The 17,777-nt window shown below is 38.7% G+C and overlaps 1 protein-coding gene across 2 annotated transcripts in view; it reads right to left on the bottom strand.

Annotated features, from left to right (window-relative positions):
• Positions 1–17,777, bottom strand: part of VEPH1 (ventricular zone expressed PH domain containing 1) — a 216,420-nt gene that overhangs the window by 122,071 nt on the left and 76,572 nt on the right. For both annotated transcript variants that reach the window (XM_012739772.2, XM_012739770.3), the window contains exon 6: positions 16,948–17,157. In XM_012739772.2, the coding sequence (XP_012595226.1) occupies positions 16,948–17,157 (210 nt within the window). The remainder of the gene's footprint in view (positions 1–16,947; positions 17,158–17,777) is intronic.

Below are 17,777 nucleotides of genomic sequence, written 5' to 3'. Positions count from 1 at the left end.
AAATGCAAGTGCTGTTTTCCATTCATATATTAATTCTTCTTCCCATTACAGATTGTTTTGTAGTTGTGACCTAACTTGGGTATGCAGATTGAAGACTTGGGACAACCATTTGCTTTTTGTTTACAACTCAGTTGTTTACAGTGGAATACAAAAAGTGTGGTTAGCAATGGTATATGCTGAAATTCTTTTATTGTTCTTTCTTAGTTCTCCGAGTAAAAGTGCAAAAAAAAAAAGATGTTTGAATAATGTCATCTTTTAGAAGAAGAGATCCATTGGTTTGAAATAATGAACTATGCCTGAATGAGAATTGTAATTATGAGAAAGTCAAAGGTGAAAGTTATTTGCTAATCCTTTTTTAAAGGAATCTGATATGCTTGGAAAGATATTTATGAAGTGGTGTTAATTGGAGATACTGAAATCTGTTTCATTTTAGGAGCTGGTTGTGACTTGGTTATTTGTGATCATTTTTAAAAGAATACACCTAAAGTATTTTTCTCTTTCCCTCCCTCTATTAACAACTTGGTTTGCACTAGGGCAGACCTTTCGCTACTGGAAGACCTTCCTCTCCTTCCCTTCCTTGTGTTCTCTTGTGACAATTTTATGTGTCAACTTGACTGGGTTAAGGGATACCCAGATAGCTGGTAAAATATTATTTCTGGCTGTGCCTGTGAAGCTGTTTACAGAATAAAGTAGCATTTGAATCAATAACTTAGTAAAGAAGATCCACCCTCACCAATGTGGGCTGGCATCATCTAATCCATGGAGGACTCAGATAGAGCAAAGGCAGAGGAAGGCAAATCTATATCCTCTCCCATTGGTTTTACTTCTCTGGAGAACCTTTTTTTATTTGTTTGTTTGTTTTTTGAGACAGAGTCTCACTCTCTTGCCCAGCTAGAGTGCCTTGGCATCAGCCTAGCACACAGCAACCTCAAACTCCTGGGCTCAAGTGATCCTCCTGCCTCAGCCTCCTGGGTAGCTGGGACTACAGGCACATGCCACTGTGCCAGGCTAATTTTTTCTATTTTTAGTTGTTTGGCTAATTTCTTTCTATTTATAGTAGAGATGGGGTCTCATTCTTGCTCAGGCTGGTCTTTAACTCCTGAGCTTAAGCAATCTTTCCACCTCGGCCTCCCAGAGTGCTAGGATTATAGGCATTCTCTGGAGACTCTTAATACAACTCCTATAAGCATCTTTAAACCAATTCTAATGTCACTTCTTCTATAAAAACACCGCTGACTCTCCCAGGCAAAGCTGGTTGCTCCTATCTTTGTGTTCCTCAGATCTCTGGCTATGTCTTCATCAAAGGTCTGACATCCTTTCCTGGAATTTTTGTGTCAAGTTGACTCTCTTTCTTCAGTGTGCCCCTCAAAGGCTGGACCATGCCAGGTTCGTCTTTGTACTTCCAGTGCCTGGTACATTTCCTGGCATAGAGTAATGTCTATTAATATTGGAAATTTCTACCAACACCACCAGCAGTCCTGGTCATAGCTCTGGAACTGTGAAGGTGGTGAAAACCTAATGTCTGTCAGCAAAGTAGGAGTTTTGATCTTCCTATCTACAATAGATGTTTTTTTTTTCTTTTGGCATGGCTGGCTTTATATTGAGAAAAACTTGGGGTGATTTCTACCCCTGTCCTTTGTGAGCTGTAAAACTTGGAGCATCCTATTTAACTATTTTGAGCCTGTAAACTGGAGGTAGCAGTTCAGAGGCGGATACATTTGATTGCCACTTCTTTCTACTGGTAGAACCCCCATGCTGCCACAAAGTGAAAATGACAGCTATTCAATTTCTCAGGCTCCTTTGCAACTAGGGATGGGCAATTGGACTTGAGGTGAAGTTTTTCTGGAGTGGGACACTGCTAGGAAATATTTTTATCCAAAATAAAAAGAGAAGAAGGGATACATCCTTTTTCTTTAATCAGACATTGTTGTATCTACATGGGCCACCTGCGTCTGGGGCAGTCACCTGCAAGAGTGAGGGGGCATGTTTACACGACTAATTCAAATATACTGAGGATTGTGGAGAGAAAATGAAAAGAGCCTTATCACCAAGGCTTCTTGATGATGTTATAGAACTCCTGAACAAACCTTGGACTGGCCATGGTTTCCAGGCTTCTTGAAATAGAAGTATTGATGGCATCTGTGAGCCCTTCCCGCTCCCATTATCCTTCCTTCCTCCCTATACCTCCCTTGCAGGGAAACCTATATCACGTTTTAAAAGTCATTTTTAACCAGTGGAAATCACTCTGGAAGAAGTAAATTTCTACCCACTGGTGGCATATAATTCTTTGTCCTATTGTACTGGGATGGTTTTGGTGCCTCCTATTCAGTTGTTTGTTCAGAGTTTGAGATATTAACCCCTAAAATAAAATTTTAATATTTTTGTTGACTGGTGGGTTTAGAGCCACTTTCTTTAGAAGATTCAGAACCATAACTGAGACCAAGCCACCAAATCCTGCTAACCTAGCTCTCCTGTTGGATTTAGCTGGTCTGTAAGAGCAGTGTGTTAAGGTTCCCCAGCCACGCTCAGGCCTACTGAACTGCACTCATGCTGGAGATTTATAGCTCTCTCTCAGACATTTTCCAGCAACAGCTTCAATAGTTCTACCTAAAATCTTCCCTTCTGCCCAAAATCTTCCCTTGAAAAAGAGATGTGATTAGGTATGTCAGTTTCAAGAAGCTTTACTGCATGCGAAGTAGAATTGGTAAGTAAAGGACTAACAAGGAGAGTGTTGACTGTTCAAATTGTCAGTACATGTCAAATATTTTCTTTGGAAAAATGTTAACATAAAAAGTTCTACCTTCAGTTAATGCAAGGGTTGTGCATTGTTTGAGCAGGGGGGTGCAGGTGGTTTACACAGTGGGCTCTGAAGCTCCTTCAGAGTTTGAATCTGGCACTGTAACTAACTAGTCATGGACTTTGGGCAAATTTTCTCTAACTCTTCATGGCTCAGTTTATAAAATGAGTTAATCATGGTACCTACCTCATAGAGTGGTTGTGAGGATTCAATGAGTTAAAAACATGAAGCATTCAGAACAATGCCTAGCACATAAATGCTACATAAAAGTTAGCTATTATTATTATTTGAGTGTCAAAAATTCTAAATGCAAATGCAGAAATACTTGAATTACCACAATAACTAAAACAAGCCATCTCAGAAGCTATATAGACCCTTAATTTTTCCCAGTTAATTTATTTTGTGAATTAATAACCATTTGGAAGTTCTAGAAATATCCAAAACCCCAAACCAATTCAGTTTAAACAAATGTGGACCAGTGTCTTGATAACTTGCAAAAGACAGTTTACCTAGAAGTGAAATATGCTCAACATTTTACTGAGAAAGCCAATTTCCTTTTCTAAAAAGTTATATGATTACATCAAAACACTATACAACTTAAAACTTTCATAGTGATCTGAACCCAATTTTAATCTAGATCTTTTTCTCTTTGCAAATCATTCCTTAGTCTTTTTCAATTTTTTTCCTGTTTATGGAGTAAACATTTTCATTATAACATTTTCAATTCTGTAAAAAGTTGCTGTTATTAAAGTAAGCAAGCCAGTAACTCTCAAGCTATCTAGGAATCTGTAAGTTTCAAGATAATTGCATAATTAATAAATTCCATTCTTTAAAATTATGCTACCCAGACAAGGATATGCTATTCTAGCCTTAAAAATATACACACATGTTTCAAGGAAAGTAGACATCAAATGTTAGTTTATCATTTTAAAAAACTAATACTCAATAATGTTTTTAACAGAACATTGAGAAGGCAAGCTGCCTGAAATCTTTCTTTTCTGAAACAAAGCTGAGAATAAATAAAGAAAAACCTGTCAATATCTTTCTTAGGTAGATAACCTACCAACTTTGAGCTGATTTTTAGAATAACATTTTGAAAAGCCACCTTCATCAATTCTTTCTTTTTGTCCTCAAAGGATAAATGTTTCAATTTTTCTGTATATCAGCTTGGGGTAATTGAACACATTTTTCTACGCATTGATAAAAAAAAGCTCTAGTAAAATTTAAACATATTTACATATTTTAAATGATCATTCAGTCACATGTAAAGGGAATAAGTTCCCATCCTTTACTATTTTTGATTCAGTTTGCATGATTTCAGGAACTAAATCATAGTTTCTGTGGGCACATGGGAGAGCAATAAATCATGCTTAGTAAAACAATGCTGTCTGGGCAAAACAATTCTTAAAAATAAATGCCAGTAATAAAAGTTAAGAAACAGTTGATAAAAACAGATGTATCCTTTGTTTTGTATGAACTTCAAATTTTGTAACATGGCAACAATTAAAGATAAATTGGACTCAGTTCAACACCATGCATTTGGCACAAAATAAACTTATTCTTGTGGAAAAATGTGGATAATTTTTGTATTTATAAAGCTATTATGGCTTGGGTTTATTTAAGTGTAGAACTTACTATACCTTCCTCAAAAAGATGTTTGAATGAAACTGATTTAGGATTTCAAATACAAATCAGAGGGTATGAGAGGCAGTTTAACTTTACGCCTATGCTGTTTGAGATAATAATGTAACCAAATAAATTATGTCTTTGGTTTGATTGATTTTTTTTAAAAAGTAGAAACCTTGAAAATATTTTTCCCCAAATAGCATTCAGCGTGGCCACGTTTATGTTTTAAAACCCAAATTCTTCTCCATTTGTGCTGAGGATTTATTTTCCAGCATTTTTTCATTGCATTGATCCACAAATACTTACAAATCTTAAAGCTTGTAGAAGTCTATCTAATTTGAGCTTCAAACATAGTGTTATTTTGTGGATTGATAAAAAGATTTAGAGTTCTATAGTTTGGACTTACTCTTTAAAAACTAGGGGCTTGGGAACTTAGCCTCTTAAAGGTAAATCTTTTGTGTGGGCTCAAGGGACCCAGAATGAATTGCACTGAGCCAGAATTTCTTCTCCCACTATGCCGTGGTCCCCCATGTAAATGACCTCTCATTGATTATCCTGAACAATGGTTCCACTATTTCTTTTGCTTCAATTAAACAAACTTTTTGAAAGACCACTGGGGACTTTACCATTGAAAAATTTCTAGAGAACTCAAAGAAGCAGCCCATCTTTAATTACACAATATCTGTTTAGCAAATGTGGTATAGTCACTGAGTGATAAAAAAGTAACCACAGGCCTTCTAGCCCAATCTTAGAAACCATTTTGAAGAAAGATGTTTGTTATGGGTCCAAAAGAGAAAGAAAAAAAAAGACAAAGAGAAAGAAAGAAAGAAAGAAAGAAAGAAAGAAAGAAAGAAAGAAAGAAAGAAATTGTATTTGAACCTTTTGCCAGGAAAAAAAAAATGTGCTTTTTGCTCATTAGAAAAAGGAACAGTATGGTAAAATTTAACTCAGATTAACTACACATCAGCTATAAGTGAACTTTCCATAATTTACTCATTACATGACATAACTTACTCATTACATAGATCTAAGGTGCCTATCTTTCTTTGTACCTACTTATTTTAAAAATAAATGGTCACAATGATTTATTCATGGTAGTTGAGAAGTACCTCTTCAAATATGTTAGACAGAAGAATTTGGGTATTATTTCATTACTTATAGGGAAGAATGAAATGGAAAAATGTATTTTGCAAAAGTGTAAATCTCGCCTGGGATTGGTGATTTTCTTAGCTAGGAAAGTGTGATATAATTTCTCTGATAATTACCCACCAATCCTTCCAACACTCCCTTTTTAGTTCCTGGATTTTGCCTTGAGTTAATTAATTAATTTATTTTTTGTCTCATGGCAACTGTGTTTCTATTGTAAACTGCCTTAATTGCTTTCTGGAAATAAGCAGGGAATTAATATGTGAATGAATGAATGAATGAATGAATGAATGAATGAATGAAGGCAAATTTCAGCTAATAGGATGGACTCGTGAAGGTATCCCTGGCTAGACTGCCCTTGAAAGAAAGAGTTTGAAATATGCTTGCCTGGAGAAAAGAATCGCTCTCCAAATTGCTTTCCTTTCATTTGTGATCTCACCTTAATGTAAACAGTGGAAAAAGAATAAAAGAGTTTAGGGTCTTCAGATAGGGTTGTGTTGTGATCTCAAATGACCCTATTGGTTTAATCTTGCCATTTCTCAATGGAAGAACAGGTGAGTCACCTCGTTGTAACTATGATCCCCATTGTATCTGCTACATGCGATACTAAAATCCATGCATCTTGCCTTTGAGGTCATTCTCACTTCCTAAGGTGGTGGAAGGCAGAATATGTTTTTCAAAAAACATTTGTAACTTTTCCTGTTGCCCCACATCACCACTCTACTCGCCTACACTTTAATTTGTATCTGCTATTCCTGAAGGAGAAGTTGATAGCCAAACAGTGCTTTAGGAATGTGTAGCTATTATAGAGAAGGCAGGCTCTGGGAAGTGTTTCGGATTGAGAAAGGAAGATGTAAATGGATAGGGACCCTCATCACAGGAGAATGCTGCCTACAGCTGAAGGAAGTTTGCCCTCTAAAGCAGAAGGCAGTAGAAGGAAGAAGAGTAGGAGTTTAGTCTAATCCAGGGATTTCTAAAATCAACCATACTTAGTAAGTAAAGATTTCAATAATGTGGGATAGCTAGGGAAGTTTATTTTCCAGTTTTCTGAATGAATTGCTAGATATTTGAACTTCTGTGGGTTCAAAGGGAACACCCTTCCCTTTTCTCTATGAGTGTTAATGCATCACAATTTTTGCCCAGTGAAGAATCATTTCCAAGCGAATAATAAAACCCCTCTCCTCAGTAGGATTGAATCATATTTAACTCTGTATTCCATACAGTGCCTTGCACCTAACGAGTGTGTGATAAATGTTCATAAGCTGTATTATAAATAATGCTTGATGTTTCCTGAGCTCCTATTTATACTGACATTGCCAAAGATGATAATATTTTAAAGGTTATTGATCATTTATGTTGAAACAAATGAGTATTGCAAAGAAACCTATGGTGGTATAGCCGAGTGTCTGTAAACATATATGTATCATGCATGCATGTACATATGTGGGTATGTCCAGACCCTCAGGGGTATTCTATAGCAGACAAATCCTCTAGGGCCTAGATCCTCAGGAGCAGTGCTTCTTACATGTTCATGCACACACACGTCACCTGGGGATCTCATTAAATTATAGATTCTGATTCAAGTTCCTCGGAGAATCCCAATGCTGCTGGTCTGGGGACCACAATTTGGGCAACACACAGGAACAGATCAACAGATCCTGACGATCAGCAGCCACAGTTATTGCCTAGAATTCAACATCTGTAGTTTTCCTGGCCCTCCTTAAACACAGCCTGCCAAGTCATCAGATGCCATCTATTAGAAAAAGACACTGATGTTCAGTCAAGTCCCAACCTCTACATAATTGTTAGTTGTCAAGTACCTGTGGACCACCTGCTATGAGCCCATTACTTGAATGGGTAGTGCCATAGGGTATGAGGAGGTGTACGGTTTGGTTCCTTCCTTCAGAGTGCTTGCAGTGGTTTGGTAATGTGTGCGTTCATGCACTAAATGAATGGAAAGCAAATGCAACCAGAAGACAATCAGATGCTAAACTCTGTGTTACAGATATTCCATCTCAAACGTTCAAAATAGGGCAGATCACAATGGTCTGGGGAGGTCATAGAAATGCCTTTGCTTTGGATTGGGCTCCCTAGAAACAGACAGAATCCGAGATGATTTAAGTGCAAGTTGTTTATTTGGAAACTTCAGAAAACCAGTAGGGGAGTAGAAGAGTGAGAAAGAGAAGGCAAACAGCTCAATAAGTAGCCTGGGAAATTTGGGGGAAAGTTTATCTCATTCAAGGAGCAAGGGAGTAGGGATATTTATATATCAACTCCCATCACTGGCTGAGGGCCGCGTGGGGGAGCATTAATTCCTCACATATATGTCCTGCGACGTATGTTAGTGGAAGGGCTTGTGAAGTTGGGGAAATTAAAAGGCAAAGAAATGCGATGCTGGTAGTTATAAGGAGCTAGCTGTTAGTAAAGTGATTTAGGTCTCAGGGCCATGGGCAGGGCAAGGACTGCTGGTATAGTCTTGAAAGAACCGCAGGATTTGAGCTGGAATTAGCAAGTGCTTCATCTTCTTCAACCCATTTGCTGCTAATGCCCAGTTGTCCTTTCTGATGAATCTGGGATTCATTCACTTCTCAGGCACATGTCTAAAAAGAGTACTCACTAAGTATAATTTTCTGCCTTTCTTGGGCCAGGCACATGCCTCCTTCCCTCACAGCCATCAGTGTAATAGTGTCAGACAGTCCCCCTCTGCAAAGAGGAAGCTCAGGTCTGTGGGATCAGGTCTGCCCATTTGTAGGATCTGATCCTGAGGGGACACTGGTCTGGCAGATACCCCTGTACATGCTGCTGCAGTGTTGTGGGATTGCCAACTGTGGGTTTGGTCAGTCAGCCCAAGTTACAGTTGATAATTACAAGACATTGTTGAAAATTGTTGCAACATGTAACTTTTGTAACCATTATTTAATACTGTACATTTGCAACTATTTGTGGGGACTGTTTGTCCTTTTACCAGCTCTTTAGTTTCTTGGGAACTCTGAAGTACATATGATCACATTTACTTGTCTGCACTTGAAGGAAAACAAACAACTCTTCCAAGATCACCTGGGTCCTGTTAATGAATCAGTTGAAAGACAGAAGATTGAAAGCAGGAACTCTCTGTGAATCAATGAGTTTTCACAATCTGGCCCCTGTTGGCCGTCCAGCCCCAAATCTCTCCCTCCCCTCCATTATTCATCCTGTGCTCTAGGTGTTTGAAACTCTTCATGGTTTCTAGAAGACTGAAGGCCTTTTCCCAGCTGATGGCCATTGAATGTGATGTGAGCTCTCCATGGATACCTTCCTCCTGGTCCTGTGACATAACACTATTGTCGTACAACCAAACCTATAACACTTTCCCCAAACTCCCCCACACAGGGCTTGTTCTTGTCTTCTTGGTCCAGTTCAAAAGTCAGTAATAGCAAGCACCAAATTAAATTCTAATTGTCTGTACATCTCCCCTGGCCCCATTCACTGTGAACTCCTCTAGGGCAGGGAACATGTCTTTCTCCTCCCTGTGTCCCCATCACCAGCACTGGTTCTTGTACTCAGGAAAAATCAGCAGCTCAACCCTATGTCATTGGTGGTAGGAAGATATGCCATATCAGCATTCTCATTTGAAAATAGAGTTGTATATTCTCAAAATTTGTTTTCGTTTTCTTTACATTTTGTAAAAGGTTTATTATTAGTATTATATATTTACGGCTAGCATGGAAACTTTTTACAATATAAAAAAATAAAGCTATTTTCATTTTGGAAAAAAAATCTTCCCCAATTGATGACAATTTTGTAGTCATAAGTAGCATCCACCTGGAACCAACACAGGATTGAGAGAATGAACCCCCAAAGTCATTGAGGCTATCAAAGTTTTAACTTAATCCATCATCCCTGGAGAAATGGTGGTTTTAAGTCACAGGTCGTTCCTCTTGTAGAACGGCCCCCATGATCTTTAGTCTTGATTTGCAAGTTAAATGTGCAAATCACCCATCGAGCTCCCATTTCACAGGATGTTATTCAACAGTCAGGATGAGGACAGTAATATGGTTCTCTCAGTTGCCTTTGTCATTCTTTTCCTTTTCCTCCTGCAAGTGTTTTTGTAGGCTTGCCGGATGTCACAGAAATGTGACCTGGGCAAGATGTGTGTCACTTCTTTACTTGAAAAGTCCCCATGACTCTGAGCCCAGAGAGGATGTAATAAATACATCCTGGTGCTTGGCCAGCATGTTCCAGCCAGTTAGAAAAACAGGCAGAGGGCACAGGATTTAACACCCACAATGGCAGCGGCTGCACTCAGGGGCACAGCATTTGATTCTACACAGGTGCAGGCTGCTGGTCTTCAACTAAGGAAAACAAGTGGCCATAGCATCCTTCCATGTGCTATGAGATCATTTGTAAGTGCGTTTTTAAGCACCAGAGCTCTGTTTCCACCACTAAGTCTGCTGTTCTGAAGGGTCTGCAGAGAGGGGAGACAAAATGCGGTGTTGGCATGCATGCTACACACAAGTATGTGTTTTCTAATGAGCCAGGTCCTAAAGTAAGGTAATTTGATATTAAACTAAAATTTGTTCCAGTTCATTTATTTGAGACTTAAGAAGGTGGACAGATGCATGAATTCAAGTCTGCCTCTTAAAAATATCAAAGCCATCCTCACACAGTCTATTTTCCATGTTGACCCATATTAGGAAAGAGGGCTATAATAACCATAATACCTGAACAAGTGGGCTGAGACCCCTTGCATGGCTGAGAGAGTCTAATGAGGGGAGAAAATAATGAAAACAAAGAAATCCTCTAAAATTAAAACAAACATTCTATTTCATTCTTCCATGGACAAGAAATGTCAACCTGGCTTGGGTTTAACTTAACCCAACTAAACCCTTGGGTTTAGTTAATGAGAGGTTGTTTTAAAAAAAAATTGCTGAAAACCTATTTGACTTGTTTTTATAGGTGGGGGGGTAGAGACCACCTGCCTTTTGTGGAAAGCAATGTACTTCCAGGGCCCCAAGGAAAAAAGACCTATTTTAAATTATAAAATTTCATGAAATGGGGCTTTATTATTTTTGTTCCCCCCAGGAATGATGTTCTGTAATATAAATATAAAGCAGGTATATATTCCACCCTTAGAAAAAAATCAACATAAACTCATTAGTTCCTAAAAAAGAAAAAAAAGTATAGCCAGTTCTGCTTTCCACTTTTAATGATACATGCAGTTTTCTATGGTGCCTCATTCCAATTCTGTCGGTCCTGGTTTTGATTTGTCCCACATATACCCATCCATTCAGCCACTTTCCTTGCAGAAGCAGGGATAAGGTAAGCCATTTATCTAGTTGCTATCTTTCCTAATTTCAGTTTGTTAGGGTTGAGTTTCAGCTTGTATACAAACAAATGCAATGAGAAAGCCTTAACCAACAACGAGTAAAGTATTAAAATGTTGACATTTATTGAATGTTTACTATTTGCTAAACACTGTTCTACATGGTTTAACTCATTAAATCCTCACAACAAACCTATGAGGTGAATAATATTATTATTCCTATTTTATAGATGAAGAAACTGAGTCAAAAGGGGTTAGGAACTTGCTCAAGTCCATATAGCTGGTAAGTGGCTGAGTCTGACTCTGAGGCCAAACTCTTATTCAGCATACTATACTGGAGGGATGCCCCTACCATAAGCCAGCTCATTCAAGTGATGGAATCTTGCCCAGACATATCCAAGGTGGTGATCACTGCTCAGTCTATAGTGGTAAATGTTCCTTCATGGACCTGTACTTCAACCAATGGGCTGCCTGCTGATGCCTCCTATGTAAAAACCTCTTTTCATGATCCATTTGGTTTCACTTTTCACTTATGTCACCTACTAGGAGCCAGGATCTACTAGACTCATGGACAGCCAGGCCTCATCATATGGTTTCTGCATAATGAGCCCATGCTTCCTTGTCAAACTCATTCTCATCTTTCACCTCCTAGATATCAGAAATAAATTGTATAGATGCAGAAATATACAGCCCTCTCCACATTAATATTTCCTTCTCCTCTCTAAGTTATAAGTATGCCACCTAGAATAGGTAGCAGAGACACAATTGAATGAAAGTTAAAGTGTGAATCCAACCTTCAATTACCAATACTTTTGAGTATTCATTCATTCTTTTGGCACAGGTAAATCCAGAAGAATGTGATGTGATTTCTTTCCCTTGGAAGCTCAGAGACTCATGGAGGAGAAATAGACAAGAACTCGCAAATTACAACATGGCACAGTTGGTATGACATTTGAGGTATGACCAAAGTGATCATATATGGGAGTACAGATGGCAGTGGGGGTGGGAGGCGGTGACTAAGTTTGGGTAAGGGGATTGGAAAGAACTCAGAGAGTAGGTAAGATTTGAGTTGGGTCAGGAGAGATAAGTAGAAGAGGGTAAAAACTATCCAAACAGAATAGGCTGTGAAGATCATAACGTACATCAGAGCAAGGTGTGTTCAGGGAAAGATGTAAAATCCTGAGTAGACAGAATGCAGGGGGCAGGAGCAGATTGGGCAGGTAAGAGCTGAAGCTAGAGAGGGTGGCTGGAACCAAGCCAAGGAGTTCAGATAGTATCCTGTAGGCAGCGGTTCAGCCTTCAGAAGACTTCATGCCAGGAAATGGGATTGCAGTTGTATTTTTCCCTCTTTCACTGGCCTTCTCCAGCTATGTAGGTTTTTATTACATTGCTGCTGCTATTTTGTTGTTATTGTTAGTTGAAATGTCATCAAACATTTACATGCCAGACACTGTGCTAAGTGCTTTATATGAATTATCTGGATGTATGTTTGGGGAACCCATAAGAGCTACTAGGGAGTCATTTCTGCTGTGTTGTCTGAGAGATCTCCACTGAAATCTTGTTGTTTAAGAAAGACAAAAGAAACCATGTATTTTTGCTACATTTAGGATATGTTTGATAAAATAGTATTTCTTATTTATGAATTTGCTGCACCTGAGCATACCACAGAAGTGGGGTAAATCCTGGGATTACGAAGAACTGGATGTGACTTTTACTCAACAGAAAGATGCACCTCAAGGGCAACAATTCATCAGAAGCAACCTTTTCCAGAAGCAACCTTTTCTGCCCTTTGGTCCTTCCAGTTGCATTCTTCATTCAATAGATGTGCTTTGCCACTATGTACCTGGAAATAATCTGTGAGCTATCATGGCCTCCCATAGTAGCACAAACACTACATGGCTATTAAACATGACTTCATTTAAGTTTGGGCAAAAAAGATCTGAGCTAATTTGAGAGATAGAGAAAATAAGAATCGGTAGGATTTTATTTTTTGTTTTACATATACAACCCCGGGTGTAATACAGATGGAAAAATTGTGACACAGCTATCAAGCTGTTGAAAACAGTTTGCCCACCCAGATGGGCCCTGATTTGAAAGACAGGCACACCCGCTTGGTTCCCAATAAACAGCCCTGCAGTTCTTACACCTGGCTTCATCCAAGCACAGAAGGTGAGGCATAAGCCAATTAACGACTTGTGTGATTCTGGGCTGACCTAACCCCGTGGCTATCTCTGATTGTATACCCACAGGAGACTTCCCTTTTCTTCTTAAAGATAAAACCATGGAGTCTGCTGGAAGCCAAGAAACAAGGGAGGGGTCTAGCAGTAGGGGCCAATCAGTGACAGATTGTACATTTCAAAAATCGGAGCATCTCAAAGTTGGATTGACTTTTCTGTATTTCAAAAATCATTTAAATCCCAGTGATGAAATTATCTAGTACTTTGAACCCCTGAAAACAGCTGAAGGTTTTACTTTGGTGTTAAAGAGAAAAATGTCAATATAAGTCAATTTTTAGAGGAAACCAGAATAGGATGAGAGAGAGAGAGGATCCTTGGGCCAAATATCACCAGGGTCTTGTGGCTGTCTTATCACAAGCACTGCAAAAATCCCGTGTCCCATAGAGTCCCACTGCCTTTCCACAGACCCAGCTTTCACACAGAAAGTGGCGGGGCTTTCTTAGGGCAGAGTTTTTGCTGCTCTCTCTTTGCTGCAGTTTCCTCCCCCAGGACCCCATCCTGGACTTCCTCTCTCATGCCCACCTTTTAATGTTTCTTTTTGAAAGAGGTTGGGTAGAAATATACATATATACATATTTTCCTATTGGTTTTGGTCTTTAGGAATATTGTTCCACAAGATTTTAATAAGAAAGTTGAACAAAGTTGCTCACATTGAGCAATTACTAGCTGCTTAGACTACTACAATGATTCTTGGGGACATCTGGACTTTAGCACTTCTTAAAACTAAAAGGACTTTCTAATAGTAATATTTCAGGCATTAGAAACGAGTAAGAAGGGGCATTATATCCAAGCAAAATAGATCGCCTGACATTTATAGGTAATTTCATTAGACTAATCTTAAGTGAAATGAAATAATGGAATCAAAGCATGTCAGAGCCAGAAGGGAGGTAATGCATGTAAAGCTGTTATTTTTGAGGAGAGAAAACAGATCCAGAGAACGAAATGCACTAGCCAGCCGCAACAGAGACTATCCTCCATCATTTTTCCTACCCTTCTTTCTTGATTAGCTGAGCATGTGGCAACCTGAACCCAGGCTACATGTTCCAGCCTCCCTTGTAGTTAGGCATGGTCATGTTAAGCTTTGTTTTATTTAGCCAATGGGAGGTAAATAAAGGCTGTGTTTGACTGTCTGCAAGAGTTTTTCTCCCCTTTCCCTTCTTGCTGGTTGAAATTCTGACAAGATAGGTGGAGCTGTGCCATCTGGGACCATGAAATGGAAGCCATGCACTGCCTGGTGTGCTCAGGGATTGAAGAGCAGCAAGGTAGATGGAGCATGGGTCTCTGAAATATGGTGCTTTAGACCGACTCTCTTCTACAGTTCTTTATCTATGAGAGAAATAGATGTCCATCTTTGTTTAAGTCACTCTTGTTTTGGATTTGTCTGTTACTCTCAGCCAAACCAACTCTAAACTGCTACACCAGTAATCTAGAAAACTGTTAAACTGATTAGCAATGGCTTGATGGAAGAGGACAGGATGGCCTGATTCTAAATCTAAGAGAGAAAACACTTTAAATACTCTCTGTTGGAAGTTTCCAAATGCTGATCCACAAATAGCTGCATCAGAATTACTCTGGCAGAGGTTCCCATAAATCCAGATTCCTGGTTCCCTCTCCTGGAGATTTATTAGGTATTCTATGGGGCCCAAGACATATTATCTAAAAGCTCCCCATGTAATCCTGATACCCAGATATATTTGGTAATTATTTGATCTACAATTGTTCTCTGCTGGGGGTGAAGTGTGGGGGAATCAGACCATCAGAAAAATTTGTTTGTTTTTGGGGAAAATGCACCATGGAATACTATTCAGCTACAAGAAACAATGGTGATATAGCACCTCTTGTATTTTCCTGGATAGAGCTGGAACCCATTCTACTAAGTGAAGTATCCCAAGAATGGAAAAATAAGCACCACATGTACTCACCAGCACATTGGTTTCACTGATCAACACCTAAGTGGACATATAGGAATAACATTTATCGGGTGTTGGGTGGGTGGTGGGGGGGAGGGGATGGGTATATACATACATAATGAGTGTAATGTGCACTAACTGGGGGATGGACACACTTGAAGCTCTGACCTGAGGGGGGGGGCAAGGGCAATGTATGTAACCTTAACATTTATACCCTCATAATATGCTAAAATAAAAATAAATAAATAAATAAATTTGAATTCTGAAATAATTTATTCCTCAGGCTATTTGGACCCACCTCTCCTTCTCCCTGCACCCACTGAGAGTATCATGGATGTCGAATGTGGCCTAACAGACCATTCTTTCAAACTAGCTTTAGTCAAACCTAGAGTGACACAATTACATGTGGTTAGATTGCATGTGGCTAGTGTTTTAGACTTTTTTGTCCTTCTTACATATTATGTTTTCCATGGGAAGTTTAGTCAACTTCAAGGTGCATTACTATATGTTAATAAATCATAAATGTATTTGTGACAAGCAGAACAATCAATAAAGTACAGAAAGAGTACACTTTTTAAAGATTCCAGGGCCTCAGACCCCAGAGGTTGAATTTTTTGGCCCTTGCAAAGATCTGCAAAGTCAGCAGATTCAGTTAAACAGCTGCCAGCTGAAGTTGGTCTAATAACACTTGGGCATACCAAGTGAGCAGGTCCTGCTGGCAGCAAAGGTGACAGGTAGGGGAAAGTGTTGCCAGAGACAGACGTAGCAGGTGTGAGACATTCCTAACAGCAGTGAACATAAAGGGATTATACTGAGCAGCATGTCTGCACCAAAGAAATCAATCCTCTTTCTAGATCCACCCTCATGTGGACATGTGCAGGCTTGGGAGCTCCGTTCTCCTGCCTTCTTCTGGGAAGGCAGAGGAGAAAGATCCTCTGCCAGGAAGAGACCCAGGACTCACAGGACTTTCCACAACTCTCAGCAAAAATAAAATAAAACAGCACCAAACATCCATTTTAAGACAAAATTTGAAAATGAATACCAAGAGTACCAAAGATCTTATTCCAACTTGGTCACTAACTAACCCAGTCTGAGTCTGGGTAAGTCACATAAGCTTTCTGTTTTTTAATTTTATCCTGTAAAGAATCAAGGAGTTGAACTTGATGAATTGTGAAGTCACTTTTCAAAGTTGGACAATTTTATAGTATTTATCTAATAGCTAATTGTTACATGTAAGTGGATTAAGGGAAAATCTTCTCTTGATCAATTATATATTTGATTTTATTTTAAAAAGATAAAAATCCAAAATCCTAATATAAAATCATTGGAGAGACACACATGTCTTCAGAACTTTAATTTCTAAAAATGTTCTTAGTTGCCTAATCCCCATGAACTCTGAAGGCACCCTGCCGTCTCTACTGAAAGATTTCATTATGCAAATATTTAGGCTAGTACTTTTAAACATCCATGAAGGTTTATTTCAATGTCCCGAATAACATCATCCAGTGGGCTCAAAACATATGGAGGAGCCCAGGCATTTATTGACAGGATAGCCATTGGCTCTCATTAATCAGTCATGTCTGAAACCTAATTCTGTGCTTACTGATGGTCTCCTGAGTTAAGAGAAACTGCAACCAGAAAAAAGATAAAGCTCTTTTTATTGGCTGCTGTTGTTACAAAGTGGTCTTGAATCTATCACAGTGCTCTCTCCCCTTTAACTCTCCTCCTTCCTCAGGTAACATTCCAGCAATAAAATCCTCATTTTCTAATCCTTCCACATAACCCTGCTACCTTGACCCAGAGAATATTGTCCATGCAACAGGACTGGAAGGGAAATGAAAACTCTCAGAAGTCCCAGGGCTCATAGAGCTCCAATAGATTAAGTACGATTGGAATTCAGGGAAATGGAAAGAAAAAAGCCAAACTTACTTCATCCATCTGCCCAACAGCTCCATAGATCCTTGCCATTTGTCCATTGAGGTAGGGGAATCTCTCACCAATCTCTTTTAGCATTGGAAGAAAACTGTTCAAAGCCACTGGTTCATAACCTGCTATCTCTATGAGGATGTTTAGGATGATGTCATTATGGTTTGAATCCTTCAAATGCCCAATGAGGAAAGGAATACACTTCTGAACTACCTACAAAGAGAGAGAAGAGGAGAAGGGAAGAAAGAAGACACAAAGAGAAAAGTTAATTATATCAGAATCGATGTTGAAAGCAAACATTTTGTGATCAAAATGTTTTTCTTCAATTTTCCAATTTTCTGAATGCAACACATTCTGGGATTGGTACTCTTGTTGGAACTCAAGCAAATCTACCAAATGTGAAATCTAAAACTTACAATAAAGTCTCCAGGGATTTTAATTAAAAAAAATAAAATCTATGCCCTGCTATGGAGTAGTGAAGTTTACAAAATGCTTTAATGCTGTTACTCATAAATCAAGTTTTTTTTTTTTTGATGTATATGTCTTTATCAGGAATGCTACATTTCCTCCAACCACCATGAAAGCTATAATTTAAAGGAAAATATAAGTATGCAAGAGATTCTTACTGATTTTACTCAAAGCTTCAAGTTGGAGAAATACTGTTTAGAAATGTTTAATAATAAAAATAAGAGAGCAGGAAAGATCTCCCACATTTTCTTCAATTTTCCATTTTGGTCACAAAATGTTAATAAGATAAAATTTTTAAAGCAAAATGATTTATACCATATTCCCCCTATTTAATATTTTTCCTTGATTCTTTATGCTTTTATGAA

This window comes from Microcebus murinus, chromosome 1 (genome assembly GCF_040939455.1).
Source record: "Microcebus murinus isolate Inina chromosome 1, M.murinus_Inina_mat1.0, whole genome shotgun sequence".
Classification (NCBI taxonomy): Eukaryota; Metazoa; Chordata; class Mammalia; order Primates; family Cheirogaleidae; genus Microcebus; species Microcebus murinus.
Note: the sequence above shows the minus strand (reverse complement) of the source record. Positions and strands in the feature narration are given on the sequence as shown.